Genomic DNA, 18,329 nt, shown 5'->3' on the forward strand with positions numbered 1-18,329 from the left:
AAAAAGTGTAAGCTTTTGATCTTAAAACACTATGAAATGACAAGCTGTATTCAAATCAAACACATATGTATACATATTAACATATGTTTAAGATTTAATTTATATATATGTTCCACTGCAAATAAGATATTGTTCTCTTCCACTGAAGTTGAGCGATCTTATGGGACCTTTTACCACTGTATGATTACTTAAAAAAAAATATGTGTTAGGGGGCTTATTGAAAACCACATATTTTATATTACTGCTTATAATTTTCCAAAGCACATAATTAGTCTCAAATACTGTAAATGTTCTTTCCTCCAAGCAGCCATTGATTATAGGACACTATAAAAGTCACCTGCAGTGACTGAAAGCACTTTTTGTAGCACACTTATGGTTTCAGTAAAGAGAGACACAGCTGACAAAGACACAAACTATTTTATTAGCCATCATTCATGATACTCGTTTCACAAAAATGTAATTCAAACAATGTTTCATTATTTTTTACATTACAAAGAAAATAAACTATTTTTATGTCCCAACTCAATGCTCCACATTTAACACACATTTGTACTGTACATAGAGAGAAGGAAGATGGAAAGAAGGATAGAGGAAAGAAAGAAAAATGTGTGAACGTTGTGGGGGTCTGTTAGCTGAGTTTGAGGCCGAGGCAGAGAGCCAGCTCGTTCTTCTGGATCTTTCCGTCTCCATTGATGTCGCAGTGACCCATCAGAGCTTTCCTGAACTTGTCGAGGTCTGTGCCACTGATGCTAGGCTGGAGGAGAGGGTCGGGGGGTGGAAGAGTTACAGAGAGGTCAGAAGACTCCTGATGAATGACACTGACTGATATCTGATCAATAACATTGTGTATCAGCTCTGTATAAGGGAATGTAAGGGCACCTTCACCAGCTCCATCATATCTTTGACAAATCCATCCACCTCAGGGCCCTCCAGCTCACCCGTCTTACTCTAGAAGAAGGCATACTTTTTTATTCTCTCAGTGTTTCAATCTGTTGTTGATTAACAGTTACACACATACCTAACAGGACCTATACACATTAGGCCCGAAATACACAAACTCATTGTTGGAAAGGTGTCTGATCAAAGGGGCTGCCATAGTTGCACCTTTGAGACTTGAACCACTGACCATCTGGTTCCAAGGTAAGCCACATTGCCACTGCATGCACGCACACTGTCATAATAGGCATATTAATTATTCAGTTATGGCCAAATATGTGTTTTGTGAGGTCATAGTAACCTTTGTCCATCAAATTCTAATCAGTTTATCCATAAATCCAGGTGGACATATGTGCCAAATGTAAAGGAAATCCCACAAAGTATGGACAGACAGATGGATAACCTGAATTACTAATGGTCTTTAGATGAGCTTCTCTGTGATTTTATCAAATAAAAAAAGAAATGTGATGGCTGAAAACCAATTTGAAGCACGGCTCATAGGCTAACATTTTAAAGGGGCCCTATAATGCTCATCTTCAGGTTCATATTAGTATTTGTTCCCTCTACTGGGACATGTCTCCATGCTTTAATGTTCAAAAAGCTCTTTATATTTCTCATACTGTCTGTGCTGCAGCACCTCTTTTCACCCTCTGTCTGAAACCAGAGCCCAGTCTGCTCTGATTGGTTAGCTGGCCTGCTCTGTTGTTATTGCTCAACCACTTAGAGATGTCCCGCCCCTTAGTCTATCACGTACAATGTGTTGGAGCGCTAGCCAATAGTAGCACAAGTGTTACATAGTGATGTCAAAAAGCATGATAGGGACCCTTTAAACGTGTTGCTGTTCCATCATAATTTAATATACCACATATTCATAAAAGGTAGTAATCAAGCAGGTTTTTTTTATAGGATATTGATGTTTTCAATTTGTATAACCCCCCTGCTCTGTTTGGTCAGTCATTTAACACCTATCTAAATTCAAACTTACAACATCATAGTGAGCGAAAATCTTCTCAAAGTCTCTCTTTCTGTCGTCCTGACTGCAAGCCTGAGACCAAACACAGTATGGAGAATAATGAAACAGTTAAAATGAGGAATTCAATATTTGCATGAAACATGAGTCTACTGTTAGCATGCAACTTCTAAAAGCATAGATCTCCTTTAGACATAAATAGGGAGATTGAGGTGAGTTGTAAGTGTTTCCTCTTGCTAAAAATTGTAATATTAAATTTAAAAACATCTAACTTCTTAAAACTTACGTCCATCTTAAACTTCAGTAAGAAATTCTCTTTCAGGGCCAATATTCTGAGACAACAAGAAAAAATGATTTTTATTTAGAAACATATTTATAATTCTGTTTTTATCCCAAAAAATAGTGTCCTCTTGGTCACATGACACAGGTCAACAGTACCTGGCCAGGTCATTTAAGTCCAGCCTGCCATCCCTGTTCCTGTCGAACATCTTCATCTACAGGAGGAAACATTAAGAAGGAATCAGTCAGAGACAAACAGAGGTCAGCAGTATGGACATGTGAGCAGGTTACCATGGTGTCAGTGTACTCCTCCAGTTTCTCAGGGGTGATGGACTTCCTGTGTTGGAGGAAGAGGTCATGAAGGAAGCCCTGAAGGGACAAAAAGAGAACTAAAATGCAGAGAGATAATGGAGGCTTTGCCTCTAGCCTCACATAATTTAAAAATAATGCCCATTGCCAACAGCCTAAAGTATGGAGATATGAAACTGAAAAATAATAATAATAATAATAATTAAAACTGCGGTCACAGACGTGCACGCAGTTGTGGGCGGGCCTTCGCGTCTATGCGCCTGTCGGGGAGGGTCGCCGGTCGCGCCAGCGTCAAGCAGACACGCGTGAGTCCTCCGAAATGAGCCGTTTGTCATTTCTCAAATGTTCACGTCCTCGAGTCCTCGGTTCTCCGGCAGCGACCCGGAAACGGATTGCGGAGGCTGTCTGGAGGAGCCGTAACCGAGGATACACTGATTTAGAGGAGAGAGGAGTCTCTCTGGAGGAGCTATAACCGAGGGTACACTGATGTAGAGGAGAGAGGAGTCTCTCTGGAGGAGCTATAACCGAGGGTACACTGATGTAGAGGAGAGAGGAGTCTCTCTGGAGGAGCTATAACCAAGGGTACACTGATGTAGAGGAGAGAGGGGAGAGAGGGGAGAGAGGGGAGAGAGAGGAGAGAGAGGAGAGAAGAGGCTCTCTGGAGGAGCTTTAACCGAAGGTACACTGATGTATCCTCCGGAGTCGATTTCAGGCCACAGAGACCGGATGTAAATGAAATTAAACTTTATTCACAACAGGCTATAGTTGCGAGATAGTAGGATGTAAAAAGGTATAAGTCTAAGTATAATTAAAATACATTATCCTGATTCAGAAGGAGTTTAATGTATAAGATCCCTGATGTTGAGGTAACCAGAATGTTTATTTCCACCGTGTACAACATGTTATAAGGGACCCACAATCTATCTTTATGCAAGGGATAATGTGCAGCGAGCCGGTCTCTATGGGGAAGAGACCACCTGCATCTAGATCCCTCTGCAGGTGGTACTTTAACTATATTTTGATGCTAATACTTTTGTACTTTTACTTGTAACATTTTGAATGCAGGATCTTTTATTGTAACCGAGTATTCCTACATTCTGGTACTGTTACTCAAGTACAAGATCTGAACTTCTCCCACCTCTGGCAATAAATCCTGAGTGGTTACCAAAACAAAAACCCTGCTCTGAAGGTTATTTTCATTTTACAAATCCTGCACTCAGCTTTGCTTTCTCCAATATCATTGACATGCAGCCAGATGCTGCTTCTTTTTTCGGTTTTCGCAAATTTCTTGACTTCTTCCGACGCGCTTGCATTTAAATCCGTCTCCCCGTCTCCCCGTGGCTCTGTGTAGCTGGCCTGTACCACTACACCTGCTGTCTTTGGAGCGTCTGCCCCCCACCCTTCTTTCACATAATGGTATGATCCTAGTGTGTCCTCGCATATGATTGGCCGCATGGTGGCTCAGCAAAATAAAGTCCCGCCCCTGCCTGCATGGATTCTCAGCAAGAGTCGGAGCGGCTGAAGATTCTGCTCTCCCCGACGGGAGTCTGCTCTTCAAGCGGCATCTCGCGATCGGCGTGTTGGAGACCCCTGAATTAAATTATCAAGTCACCTCAAGTCAGAAGGCTCAAGTCCAAGTCAAGTCCCGAGTCATTGGTGTTCAAGTCCAAGTCGAGTCGCAAGTGTTTTGTGATTTTGTCAAGTCGAGTCCAAAGTCATCAAATTGGTAACTCGAGTCTGACTCGAGTCCAAGTCATGTGACTCGAGTCCACACCTCTGTTATACACACTGCTCTGCTTTCTGCACGGACCTCACAGCTGTAAACATCGCGTCTCGATGAAAGCAGTTAATACAATAATATCCAGGGGATGCATGCAGAGCTTTCATTGGCTGAGATCAGTCCGGCCGTGCGTCACGACTCTTTGAAACATCACTGTTGCCAGAAATGCATCCACGAAGGAGCCGTGGAGGACCCATCAGTGTATCCTCGGTTATAGCTCCTCCAGAGAGCCTCGACGCTCGATCCTCGGTCCTCGAAGTGCATTTAGAGAAATGAGATGTCCTTCAACATGGCGCGCTGAAATTCATTTCCGGGTCACTACCGGAGCACCGAGGATTCGAGGAGTCGAGGAGTCGAGGAGTGGAAATCCCAGAAATGAGATACGGCCCATGAGTTAGACCCGAGTTTTCCTGACAGTTCACAGTGTGCCGCTGGCCCGGTGTAATTCAAATTTCCCGCTGCCCGCAGCACAGACACACAGCTGCTGCCCAGCCGCAGCACCGGAAATGGAACTGCTGGGAGAAAAACTGACTGTCAGAGATGTAACGTTATCTTTGATAATATTTCGTCTCCTCATTTTTCGTCAACGAAAGTAAAGAGAGATTTTGGCATAGTTTTTATTTAGTAAACTACATTTTTGTCTCGTCACTTTTCGTCAACAATATTGCATGTTGATTTCGTTACAGTTATTGTTTACTGCCGTCGGTGCCGTCTCGTCATCGTCTCGTTTTAGTCATGGAAAAAAAGGTTGTTGACGAACATATTTCGTCATAGTTTTAGCCAACGAAATTAACACTAGTTCATACTCAGCCTCCGAGTCTGTGTATTACAAAATATATATATTTCGTCCATCCGTTCTTGCTGTATACATTTGTGGTGTTTTTTGCGCCACCTATAGTCCAAAATGAACATGCTTTGGTGTGCCTATTCCCCAAGACAGACTGAACCTATCCACTGACATCTGTGTTAAATGGATACATTGTTGATGAATTATGAGCATTTATGTCTAAGCCACACCTTTCTGCTAATACCTTTTGATTGATGGCGGCCACATTTTTCCACACATCGTGCTAATTTCCTACGGTAATGTGTCTGACCCTCCACCGATGCTGTATACTAAGTTTGGTGTAGGAAAACTAAAAATTGAAATTTAAGTTAATATTTCACTTTTTTTCACATTATGCTAATAAAAAAAATAATCAAAGTAGGCAGAGCTTAAGGGTTCAAGAGGATAATATGTAGAACAGGTCCACCCGGATAAGTGTGGAACATTTCAGGTCCATCCAACTTACGGTGCGACTATGTAAATTCTTCGAAAAACCGATTTTTCATAGGTGGCGCTAGCGAGCATGTTGAACATTTTGAACCCATCCACTCCAGAATGTAAACATTTTCACCATTCCTGGGGGCTGTGCAAAATGTCGCTACATGAATGGCGTCGTAAAGCCCTCTAAAGCGCAGAGCGAGAATTATAAGAATAATATTTCTGTGAATAACAATAGGTCTTCGCACACTTCGTGCTCAGGCCCTAATAAATTGTATTTGTAAAGCACCTTTCATTGCTAAAAGCAATCCCAAAGTGCTACAGGAGGCGTAAGAAACAAACAAAAAGGCTTTCATCAAAGGCTTTTATTTAAAGAAAGGTTTTTAGGCCTTTCTTAACCTGTTAAGCACCAAGCCTGTTTTTCATGTTTCAGGCTCGAAAATGACATGCCCAAAACAAATGACTACAACTTAACTTCTAAAAGGGTTATATGAATAATTTATTTTATTAAAGAAAGGTTACATTTGTGAGTTGGATGTAGAAGTGTCAGAATCAATATAGATGTTTTTTATTTTAAAGAAAATTCAGATTTTACATAGTAAAAAACTGTAAATTATAGTGTCCGTCCAACAATTATTTTTTACTTATAGTGAAAACTACCCTTGGATGATAGGTTAGTAGACTAAAAGCTTTAAGAATCCAAAGTACAACATATAATAAGTACCCTGTATCAAGATTGATGCAAAACAAGTGACATTTGACCTTTTTAGAGAGGTTTAGCCAAAACCACTCCACCTCTGAGGTGATTTGGGTGACATTATTTTTTCATATCTCTGGCCCCCCTTGGTCGATTTTGATGGTTGACACCTCTTTCTGACCATTAGAGCCAATAGAATCGAAGGAGGAGGCCCCCACACACACTCGTTGTGAAAACAAACGGTGGGGGCTTCCCGCATGCAGGTTTGCACCAGAGTGAAGCGATCTCTCGCTCTGACATTTGGAAACGAAAAAGCAGTTTTATTGCTTATGGATTATCAGAAATCATTTCAAAGAGGACACAGACACATTGGATTAACCTATGGATTAACTGCAGCATCGTTTTTTTATCGTTTTAATGCCATTGAAGACCAGTTTTGACCAAGGTAAGCCATGTTAGCGTTTGTAGCTACCTAGCGCCACATGTTTTGATGTACGTCTTCGTTTATAGCGTCGCAAATGTTTATCACTGAGTGTTGAGGTGGACACCCACAGATTCTGTGTCTCCAGGAGATGCTAATCGAGGGGTTGGCTGTGCATCTAGGATAAGTAATGAGGGAGTTATGAGTGAGTTTAGGTGCAGTGATAGGTTACATTTTTTCGCTCGTGGCTAATTCAGAGGCTGAGTGTTAGCATTGTGTTTTTGTTTTTTTATTTAAAAAAAAAAAAGATCAGTTAGCTGAGTTTCTTCCCGTTACATGGATATAAAACATTCATAGTTTATTCAATATTAAGATTCCTTAGACGTTGTTTCCGGCAAATGACGCGTTTATCCGCCCGGTACCGGGGGGGCGGTGCGTAACAGGTTAAAGGCGTCAGTGGTCTGGGGAGTCCTCAGATGGTCTGGGAGGGAATTCCACAGGTGAGGAGTAGCTGCACATAAAGCCCGATCCCCCATTGTGCGGAGTTTGGTCCTGGGGGGACGAAGCAGATGGTTTGTTGTGGAACGGAGGTTGCGTTTGGAGGTTTGTGATGTGAGTAGTTCTTTGAGGTATGAAGGAGCATTCCCGTGGATGCACTGATGGGTGATTAGTGCGATCTAGTATTAGATCCTGAATGAGACAGGAAGCCAGTGGAGGGAATAAAGGACGGGTGTGATGTGGTTGTACTTTCTCACCCTCATCAGGATCCCAGTGGCACTGTTCTGTATGTATTGGAGCTTCTGAAGGCTCCAGCTAGGAGTCCCGATGAGGAGAGCGTTGCAATAGTCAAGCCTTGAGGAAACAAAAAAAAGGCATGGACCAGTTGTTCCTGACAGGGAGAGTGTAGGACGGAGTTTTGCAATGTTCCTGAGGTGGTAGAAGGAGGTTTTGCATAGTTGTTTGATGTGGGTGTCAAAGATCAGATGTCGGTCAAATCTTACACCCAGGTTGGTAACTGATGTGGAGAGGGGTATGTTTTGGGCAGAAAAGGTGATGGGGGATGACTGGACCTGGTTTGGTGTGCCAACTAAAATAGCCTCTGTTTTGGAGATATTTAGCTGCAGGAAGTTTTGTTGCATCCAAGCCTTTATCTCCTCAATGCAGGTGTTAAAGGATGTTGATGGGAACGGTGATGATGATGGTGACAGTGAGAATGCATGTGGGATAGGGTCTGTCTTTATATATAGCTGCGTGTCATCAGCGTAGCAATGGAATGATATTCCATGCTGGCTGGCTGATGACACGGCCAAGGGGCATAGTGTAAAGGGTGAACAGAGTGGGCCCGAGGACCGACCCTTGAGGGACACCACAGGTGACAGGGTGTGTATGGGACCTCGCACCTCCCAAGGAGACGTACTCTGTTCTTCCAGACAGGTAGGACTGGAACCAGCTCAGGGCGGAGTCAGAGAGTCCGATGGTGTATTGGAGGCGCTGAAGGAGGATGTTATGGTCGACAGTGTCGAATGCTGCAGTCAGATCCAGGAGGATGAGGAGAGATGGGGTGTCAGCCGCCATCAACAGGTAGTTTGTGACCCTGACCAGAGCTGTTTCAGTGCTGTGGGCGGAACGGAAACCGGACTGGAATTTCTCAAAGAGGCCATTTAGTTGGAGATGGTCCTGAAGCTGGGCGGCAACTACTTTTTCCAGCACCTTGGCTAGAAATGGGAGGTTGGAGATGGGCCTGTAGTTGGCGAGGACGTCTGGGTCTAGGATGGGTTTTTTGAGAAGGGGTCGGATGACGGCAGTTTTAAGAGCAGATGGAACATGACCAGCCTTGAGGGAGCTGTTGATGACGTCAGTGATCATGGGACTTATAGCAGAGATGTTGGATTTGACAAGGGCTGTGGGTAGAGGGTCTAGTGTGCAGGTGGAGGGTTTCATCCTGCGGATGATGTCCTCAACCTCTTGCTGAGAGATCTCCATGAAGCAACAGAGCGGTTGGAAAGTCCCAGGCTGTGGGTTGACAGTAGGGACAAACACAGCGCAGGGGGTGGAGAGAAGAGAGCGAATAGTGGCAACTTTTGTCCTGAAGAAAGTAACAAAATGATTGCACTGCTCTTCTGTAGTGTCGATGTGTGAGGGAGTTTGTGGCTTGAGGAGATGATCAATAGTTGAGAAAAGCTGCTTGGAGTTTCCAGGATTTTTACTGATGATGTCGGAGTAGAACTGTGACCGTGCTTTTTTGAGTGACTTTGAATAGGTTTTTTGATGATCCTGATAGGCTAATCTGTGAACAGTGAGTCCAGGACAGTACTCAGGGTTTTATTGTAGAATTCCACTGATTCACTGACTGTTGTGAAATTTGCAGGGGGGGGGGATTTGCTGCAGGTCCAAAGTCATGATGTCTGTGTCGATGTGTTTCATATTTCTGAAATGGATTTGACGTTTGGGCTTGATGTGGTGAGACAATTTGAACTCCATTGAAACAACCTTGTGATCCTCACTCCCAGATTGTACACCAACAGATTTGTGATGGGGGCAGAGTCAGTGATGACCAAGTCAAGCGTGTGCCCCCTGGTGTGCGTGGGGACATCCACATGCTGTTTGAGGTTGAGAACATCCAGTAGTTGTAGGAAGTCAGCTGCAGGTTGGCGGGAGGGGGTGTCAACATGGATGTTCAAATCCCCGAGTATGACAGTATTTGCAGATGTGGTACAGATTGAAGAGAGAAGTTCATTTATCTCTGAGATGAAGGCTGGGTTTGGTTTGGGTGATCGGTAGATGAGAAGAATAGTCATGGGGAAAGGGGATTTGCATTTGAATGCAAGGCATTCAAAGGAGGATAGGTCAGGAAGAGACAAGGGGGTCAGTTTCAGGTCACTGCGGTGTATTACGGCTAAGCCTGCACCGCGACCAGTGAGGTGGGCTTTCTCCAGGTAATTATAGCCAGGAGGACAGGTTTCATTTAGGACTGAATAGGCCTCTGGCTGATGCCAGGTCTCAGTAAGACACATTAAGTCAATCCCCCTATCTAGGATGTGACCATGAATGAGACATGATTTATTAGTGAGGGATTGTGTGTTAAATAGTTCTATTTTGAGGCTTGATGAAATGGTGGTTTGTAGAGGAAGAAGTAGGCTGAAATCCACTCCACGTTTTCTGTCCCGCTTGGTGTATAGAAGTCGTGTTTCCAGAGCTACTACTAGTTCCAGGAGCGGCGGTAGTCTGATGACGTGGTAATAGTGCGACAGTGCGCTCAGTTGACCAGAGTGATGGAATGGAGTCTCCAGACTGGGAATAAACAAACTCTCTACGGGAGGTTCTGTGGATGTAGCGGCATCGGCGTAGAATTCCAAGTTGTTTAAGTGCTGAGATACAGTTTGGAGTGCTGTAATGTCTTAACTCAAGCAGCTGCGTGATGGAGTACTTTAGCGTAATGCCGGTCAGGACAGATGCAGAGTTGATAGCTGTTTGTGTTTGCCACGGACCTGCCGACCAGAGATGGGGAAAGAGCCAGAAACACAGAAAGATCCACAGCATGGCAGATGATCGAGCTGGGTGGAGAAGTTGAGCTGGAATTGTTTGTGGTAAGTGTCGCTGCTGGCGTAGCAGCTAACCTTAGTAGCCACTCGTAGCTCAACCAAGCTTAAACGTTAGTAGCTCATCCAGCCGACGAGGGATTTGCAGGACAGTGGAGTATTGTCTGGTTGACATAGACAGAGTGACATACTGTATGATAACCCTACAATACCTATTGTCTGAAGAAAGCTTAATTACAATTTAGAGCAGGGGTAGCCAACACGGTGCCCGCGGGCACTTGGTCGCCCACAGGGGCAACGTGAGTCGCCCGCGGGGCATGTTCTAAAAATAGCTCGCCAAGCAAATCCAAAATGTATAAAATACACAAAACAAAAAAGGAAATGTAATTAAAAGAATCTACCCTATGCATAAACGAAACCTCAATCATAGCGAGCTCTATCTACTTACTACAACTCTATATCTATCTAACACCCGTCCTCCCTTAGAGGGAGGGAGGGAGAGAGCGAGAGAGCTAGGGAGAGCACACCTTTATCTATTTAATATAGATAAAGTAAGAAATCATTCCAATGTGTAAAAACAGTAAAAAAAACAAAAAACAGTTTGAAAGGGGAGTGATTAGTAAAATAAGCATACATAAAAAGAAAGAATGCTAACTAGGTAACATAAGATAAGAATAAACCAGTTTAAATGATTTGTTATTGGTTGTGATCATATTCTAAAGATGTTTGGATTATTGAAAAGTATACAGCTCCCTTTCATCTGAGTGTTGAGAGCTGTTTCCATCAATTCATCTTGTGCTCAAAGTGCTCCAGATTGATGCATTTCACTTCAACATTTAAAAATAATCTTCACGGGGGTGCATGCCCCCCGACCCCCCTCGAGGAGGTGAGGACCCCCCTAGAGGAGGTGAGGACCCCCCTAGAGGAGGTGAGGTCCACCCCCAAATAAAGCAGGTTAAAATAATTATATTGCATGTATGTTCTTTTAGTAAACACTGCAAACGGGTCCCACAGACCCAAACAGCACACAAAGGTTAAAGGTCAGCATATCATAATGTTAAAATGTGCTAAATATATACACTACAAAAAAGAAAGAAAAAGAGGAGTAAAAGTAGCCCCCAACTTGTTTTATTTTAGCCCTCACCCTAAAAAAGGTTGGTGACCCCTGATTTAGAGCAATATAACATAACACCAATAACCTAATTTACTGCTTTTTTAGGTGCTAGCAGGATGATGTATTAAATGTTGCCGCTAAATCCACTTACTAAAACTCTTTAATTGTCTCAAATATAGAACTTTTGTATTTATTTTTGTTTATGTATTATGTACGTTTTTCTTTAGGGAAATTTTGACTTCTCAAGTATTTCAGTGAACAAACTAATAGAGGTGCACTTAAAAAAATTCACACCAAGGTAACTTCTTATTTTACTTTTTTTCTGAAAATGCAATACGACTAAATATTTAACAAAAAAAAACACATAAAAAGGAAACTACAACATACAGTATATACATATACATATAAAGAGTTTGGCTACTGCTGCTATGTCTTTTTATGCTGCTGCAACGCAAACATTTCCCAAATTGGGATCAACTTATCTTATCTTATATTCTACTGTGTACCATTGTGCATTACGTTTTGTTACTGGATGTGGATATCGTGTACACCACTGCACTTTGTATGCTGCTGCTAATTGGCCATCTTTGTCTGCAGACAGACTTTCCCATTGGTTGGGTTTTATATATAAATCTCTGCTTGGGCTGGTTCCCTCTTATATTTGCACATATGTGTAAAATACAATGTCTATATGGCATGCGCTCCCAACAGGGATGCGGGAAGGGGGGGTGCTGAGGGGGCTGCAGCACCCCCATCTGTTGGCGGAGAGTTGTAACTGCAACGCCAAAAAGTTCACTAAACAAATCAATACAAAAGTTTTATTTTTAGTTACTATTTTTGAGTTAGCATTTTAGTGTAAGCAGTCTATAAAAAAGCTTCACTATATAAGAGAAAGTGATAATGCGGTGGGCTTCTTCTGTTGCTCTGCTATAGAAAAGAAGGTCGTCAGCGCAGACAAGATCAGGGATGGGAGTTTTGTGAAAGCAGGGTTTAACAACTGGCGAAAGGCAGGGGAAACATTTAGGGAGCATGAGAAGTCCCATCAACACACAGGCCGTCAACAAACTGGCAGCATCTGCATCACAAGCTGTTGCTAAAGACCAAATGACTGCATTTAATATGACGTTATTATACAGGACCGCCCCTCCCTACACGCAGATCACGTAGACCCCTCGCGGATGGGGCCTCACTTTGCGGAGGGAGCTTCCTCTGAAGCGCAAACGCGGCGCACCTACAGTGTAGCAAGATTTTATTCAGATCCTGGTTCCTAAAGTGAGAACAGAACTGGGTAAAAAAGCTTTTAAATATGCTGCCCCTTCTGCTTGGAATAAAGTAGAGAAGGAGCTGAAACTCTCAGATTTGATCACTATGGGGGAGTTCAAGTCCATCTTAAAGGACAGAGAACAAGAATCTATTGGGCGATGTGATTGCTCGTATATCCCATAATTGAAGTCGTTTTAAATTGTGCCAGTTTTTAATGATTTATAATAGTTTCTTTAATTTGCATATTTACTGGTTAATGTGTCAATTTGTGTTTTACGACCGCTGTATTCGTCTGCCTGTATTGTCTGTGTTTTATCTGTTGTAACTTTGTTCATGCTGCCCTCTTGGCCAGGTCGCTCTTGGAAAAGAGATTTTAATCTCAATGACACTTTTACCTGGTTAAATAAAGGATATATATAATGCTCATATACATATTCTAATTTTACATTACATTTATATTTAATTGAGTAAAGATAAAACATCAACGCTGCATTTATATTTGAAAGTTCTGACTATAAATCAATAGTCACACATTTCCAGATCCAGATGAGCTCTGTGATCTAACCACAGACTGGATTAGGTGTATGATAGTCTGCTGCAGCACGTGTGAACTCATCAGATACCTTGAGCTCGATGGCTGAGATGTAGCCACTGCTGTCTGCGTCATAGCTCCTCCAGATCTACACACAAGAGACACATCACTGAAAATGCAACAAATATGAAATATACTAAAGTTTGAGTCTAACATCTGCAATGTTAATTACAACCATCACTATATAAACCATAAATACACTTATAATTCTCTACGTTTCTATAAAATAAAAATGAGTTTGTTGTGTAGTTGGTGCTATTCCAAAATAGAAAAAGCCTTTAACAACTCAAAAGGTTTATTAAACTCTTTCATATCACAATATTTGTTTTGCACAAGTGGAGATTTTGGAAAGGAATGAGAGATAATGTCATCAACAACTTTAAGAATCTTTCTACGGAGAAAGAATTAACAAAATCTAACAAGTCACCATCCATTCAGCATCACTATTAGATTTAGGTATTAATAAAAGAGCCAAACCTGGAAAGGGCTGTTTATTTTCATCATGTCTTCTTCAGCTCTTTTTCAAATCAGATGGTGTGTTGTGTTTTTCTATATTTCCTGAGCTTCCCCTCTCCTCTTTTTATACACCTCACATATATGTTGAACCTGTATCATATGTTGACCTTTGACCCTCACCCTCATGAACTCCACGCTGTTGTCCAGCGGTGTTTCTCTGCGGAACAGAAGCAGGAAGTTCTCCTCCTCTGGCAGCATAATGGTGGCCAGCTGGGGAAAACACATCAACTGTAACTGAAGAGGCTTTACATGATACATCAGTTTGAATGTAAATCCAAATCACTCTAGGATCTGGTGAAAGGGGAACCCTGTAATTGTCAGGATGGCTTAATGTAAGACTGTGTGTGTCCACCAACAACTGAACCTAACTATATTTTCAGATTTTCTTTCCAGGTAAAGATCTTCCCTAACACTTGAACCTTTCATTCTGAAGAGGTAATTTTGGCTGTATTTATTGTATCGCTGATCTCAAACTGCAGTTGACAACTGCAGGAAACTATCACTCTATCTCCTGAAAGAAGTGTTTAAGACAGATAATCTGTTTAGATGCAAGAGTAGAGGAAGTATTCAGATCCTTTACTTGAGATAAAGTACTAACAATGTAAAACTATTCCATTACAAGCAAAAGTCCTGCATTTAATATGTTACTGTAAGTAAAATAATATAAGAGGTACTTTATTGATCCCAATTTAGGACATGTTTGCATTGCAGCAGCATAAAAAACAACACACTGTAAGTATAATCGGCAAAGTGTACGCGCAGTATTGAATATAAAGGTACCCTAGCAAAGGGGGAGTGTACCTCTTGTATCTGCAGGCGTCCGTCAGCTGCGGTGTCGTACGCAGACATGAACCTTTCTCTCAGTCTGATGATCTTCTCCTCATGTATCTCCTCTCTCTGAAAACAACATGGACTTTATGGAGATTTCCAATGAACTCAGGTAGTGTGTTATTTGTTCAAATGTATGAACTGAATGATGAATGGATGTTTCAAAGTAGATACTTGGTTTAGTAAATCTATATTTCTAAAGCCGGGATGTGCACATTATGACATTTCTTACTTTGGTGCCCCCTTGTGGTAGCATCACATAAACCAGTGTGGCAGAGTGTTGCTCATTGATATCCATTTACAAATGAAAGGCTGAAAGCTATCTCATTTTATATAAACATGAGAATAAGTTAAAAGATTTGCTGATCATACAAGGCCAACTAGATGACATCGAAAAATTAAAGGTGTTTTTCTATGGTCACTCATAACTATATTTCATTATTTTCTATCAACAATTGTAGTAAAACTATAATAACACATAGCCTTATACGTAATCGCTTTACCTTCAATCCAAATGTTTCCAGCATGTGTTGAAAGAAGGCGTCCAGCTCCTTTCCTTCAATGTAACCGTTATCTTAAAAAACAAACATTCATCTTGTAAAATCAACTGGATAAAAACAAGGATAAAATGGAGGAAAAGTTGTTTTATCATTTTTTTGTTGTGTAAAATTGCTCGTGTGTAGATTGACAGAAGACCTTAAACCTTGTCTTGTATTTGTGTTGATATGTTTCTGGCTTGCACGTTTATCTGCTATGGTTTCATCCCAGTATAGCTGGATGTTTGAGCTTCAAACTGATTATCACTGATATTGTCAGGAAAAATTATTTAAAAATTATTTAAAGCAGGGGTCTTCAACGTTTTTCAGGCCAGGGACCCCCAAACTGATGGAGAGCTGGAGCAGGGACCCCCCTACTATATGTATGGCATACAATTGTGTTTTATATTAAACGGGGCCTAGTGCCGTGTATAAACATAGCTACTCTGTTATTGTACATTCAATACTAAGCTATTCAAATAATGACAGAGCCAGCGTGTGTCATGCGGCCTCGTGATTGGCACAGCAGCGATAGGGGCGGGTCCTCCCCTTTGTGTACAGGAGGCCTGGTGGGACAGGTCCGGGGTAGTCTCCTGCTGTGAGTGAACCGGCGCCTAGCTTGAGATAGCTACTGTGTGTAGCTGAATGCGTGCATTGCTGACTGAAAGATAACGTCTTCTGCCTCCATTTCTCCGTTCGCTACAATATGTTGGATTCATGTTAATGTACATTTAAAGAGACATTTCAATTTGTGGGAAAAAAATGTTTGGACATTTTTTTTTTTTTAAGAAATATAAAAAATTGTTTAATCAACCAAAGATTTCGCGACCCCCCTGCAGTACCTCCGCGGACCCCCTGGGGGTCGCGGACCCCCTGTTGAAGACCTCTGATTTAAAGAATCATCATCATTATTATTTCATTAATTCTGTTGTCTTTCCACTCTTGATAAGTTAATAATGATGCTGCTTAAAATCACAACAAGTATTTCTGGTTCCTGACAGCTTTATTTCCCCTAAACCTATCATAAAAGATGTTTTGTACAATACTTGTTTTTTTTAAAGGCAAGTAATAATAATAAATAAAACTGTAGTGAAATATATCTAACAAATGTTTGAAAATCAATTAATCCATTTAATTTGTACATATAATCGAGTCATCTGTAATTACCTGCATTAACCTGCATTTATATTGCGGTCGAACAGCTGTCTGTTAATAAGATAAGATAAGACTTTATTTATCCCCGTGGGGAAATTCAGGCGTTTATAGCAGCAACAGGGTCAGAGTGAAAAACAGGATTCACACAAGGTAATAAAGATAAAATAGAATACAAGTTTAAATAATGATACAATTTTTTTTTTTAAATAAAGTGATAAAGTTAGATAGTAACTGTTGAAACAAGATATCACAGTAAAACGTTGAGCATTTGAATGGACATATACACAGATTTTGATTGTTGTAATATCATGACTTAAAATAATATTGTCTTAACTATTAAAATAATATTGCACTATAAGTTAAAAGGGCCTTTAGATGTATAGTTGATCCTGTTGTATTCTACTCCATTCTACCCTTACAGTATATTTCTCTACTCTACCATATATTACATCATAACCATACTTTTTCCTATACCTATATAGCTCATCATAATTTAGCAGGAAATACTATATTATGTTAATATGTTTCCCTTTTTTGCATTGCATTCTTACTCATGTTCATTTATTTAATCATTATTATTTATTTTTTTATAAATAGAGGGTCTGTCACAATTTCCTATTCCCTTGGGATGAATAAAGTATTTTGAAGACATGCAATTGGTATGGTGTACACTGTTAACATAGACCTAACAAAACAACATACACCGACGCTATTATATTACAATTTATGTCTCCATTTGTTGTTCATTTTTTGTATTTTCTTGTCTTTTGTACCATTTATTTTTTCTGTTGACTTCCTCTATTTATCTGTACCAATCCTGTCTTTGTGCTGCTCCAATATTTCAATCTCCCCGCTGTGGATCAATAAAGGTTCATCTTACCTTAAACTAGACACATTTGCAGGTACAATAAACATTATTTACTCAGTTTTTATGCTGAATATACTGACTCAGAGCCATAACATCTTCTTACCTTCCAGGTCGAAATGTTCCCAGATCTGTAGGAAGGCGGCAGCGTCCAGTCTGTCCATGGTGCTGACAACACAACAAAGATAACAAGAAACCAAACACAGATGATCCGTTATTCTCTGAGAGAAAAAGTATTCTGATTCAAATTGTCTCTTAGCGAAATGACACTGAAGAGGGACCCAACAGCTTGTATATAAAGGAGGGAGGGGGAGAGAGTGAGGGGAAAAGGAGGGGAGAGAAACAGAGAGACTGAACAGTTAAATAGGATTTATTGGTATAAACATAGAAATACAGAAATATCTGACAGAAATGTCACATTTCCAGGCTTGTAGATCCACTGAAACACACAATAAAACACATTATTTACCAAGTCTTTAAAAAAAGATCAGATTTATTTTCAAATAATGTCAAAAATATTTCCCCATAAAATAAAAACCATCACCTTAAATGGAAACTAATGCAGATTCAACAGCATGTTTTTCTAGTACTTTTTTTTACAATATAAACCCCCAGAGTTTGTGCATTTTACTCTGATATAAACCCCATTTATTTTATACAGAACCATAGTGTTGTTAGCACATATTTACATTGATACATAATACATGTGTAAGTGCAGCAGTACATGATTTACAGAAATCAGTTTCTGTAAGAGACAGGTTGAAAGCTGAAGTTAAATATGAATGTGAAGAATAAAACATGTATCTTTTCATATGCTAACATGTTATCTCACAGTGGACATTCTGAATTGTGACAGCAGGAAATAAAAGTGTTCACAAGTCTAAATGTGGAAACAACTACAGCATAGCATTGTAGGTTATTGCTCTTGTCAGTGTGGTTTGACTTTCCAGGCACTATTAGACACCAGATCAGATATACAGTCATTTCAGAAACTTCTTTGAGTTTTTGTTACATAAACGTGGATGTTAAAATGAACAGTATGTATATATTTATACATATTATATAAGTCAGAATGACGACATGATATGAACACCACACAAAGTGTATGTTTTCAGTGTAAGAAACATCTGTTTAAAGGTGGGGTAGGTAATTTTGGAGAAACCAGCTCGAGTGCACTAGAATTTGAAAATACACAGCCGGAACAAATCTGCCACTTCCTTATAGAGCCCCTCCTCCAACACACACGAACGCGCACATGACCAATG

At 40.8% G+C, this 18,329-nt stretch overlaps 1 protein-coding gene across 1 annotated transcript; it reads right to left on the reverse strand.

The window, feature by feature from the left end:
- Positions 1 to 514: 514 nt before the first annotated feature.
- LOC117478263 (secretagogin-like) lies at positions 515 to 17,311 on the reverse strand. The gene is made up of 11 exons (XM_034125243.1): positions 17,171 to 17,311; positions 15,012 to 15,082; positions 14,482 to 14,577; positions 13,801 to 13,890; positions 13,196 to 13,252; positions 2,477 to 2,554; positions 2,345 to 2,400; positions 2,193 to 2,238; positions 1,922 to 1,981; positions 880 to 948; positions 515 to 754 (listed from the first exon to the last, which is right to left on the reverse strand). Exons 1-11 carry the CDS (start codon positions 17,226 to 17,228, stop codon positions 629 to 631), a joined length of 807 nt encoding a protein of 268 aa, XP_033981134.1. The 5' UTR covers positions 17,229 to 17,311; the 3' UTR covers positions 515 to 628.
- Between the last annotated feature and the right edge of the window lie 1,018 nt (positions 17,312 to 18,329).

Source organism: Trematomus bernacchii, unplaced genomic scaffold (assembly GCF_902827165.1).
Source record: "Trematomus bernacchii unplaced genomic scaffold, fTreBer1.1, whole genome shotgun sequence".
NCBI classification, from domain to species: domain Eukaryota; kingdom Metazoa; phylum Chordata; class Actinopteri; order Perciformes; family Nototheniidae; genus Trematomus; species Trematomus bernacchii.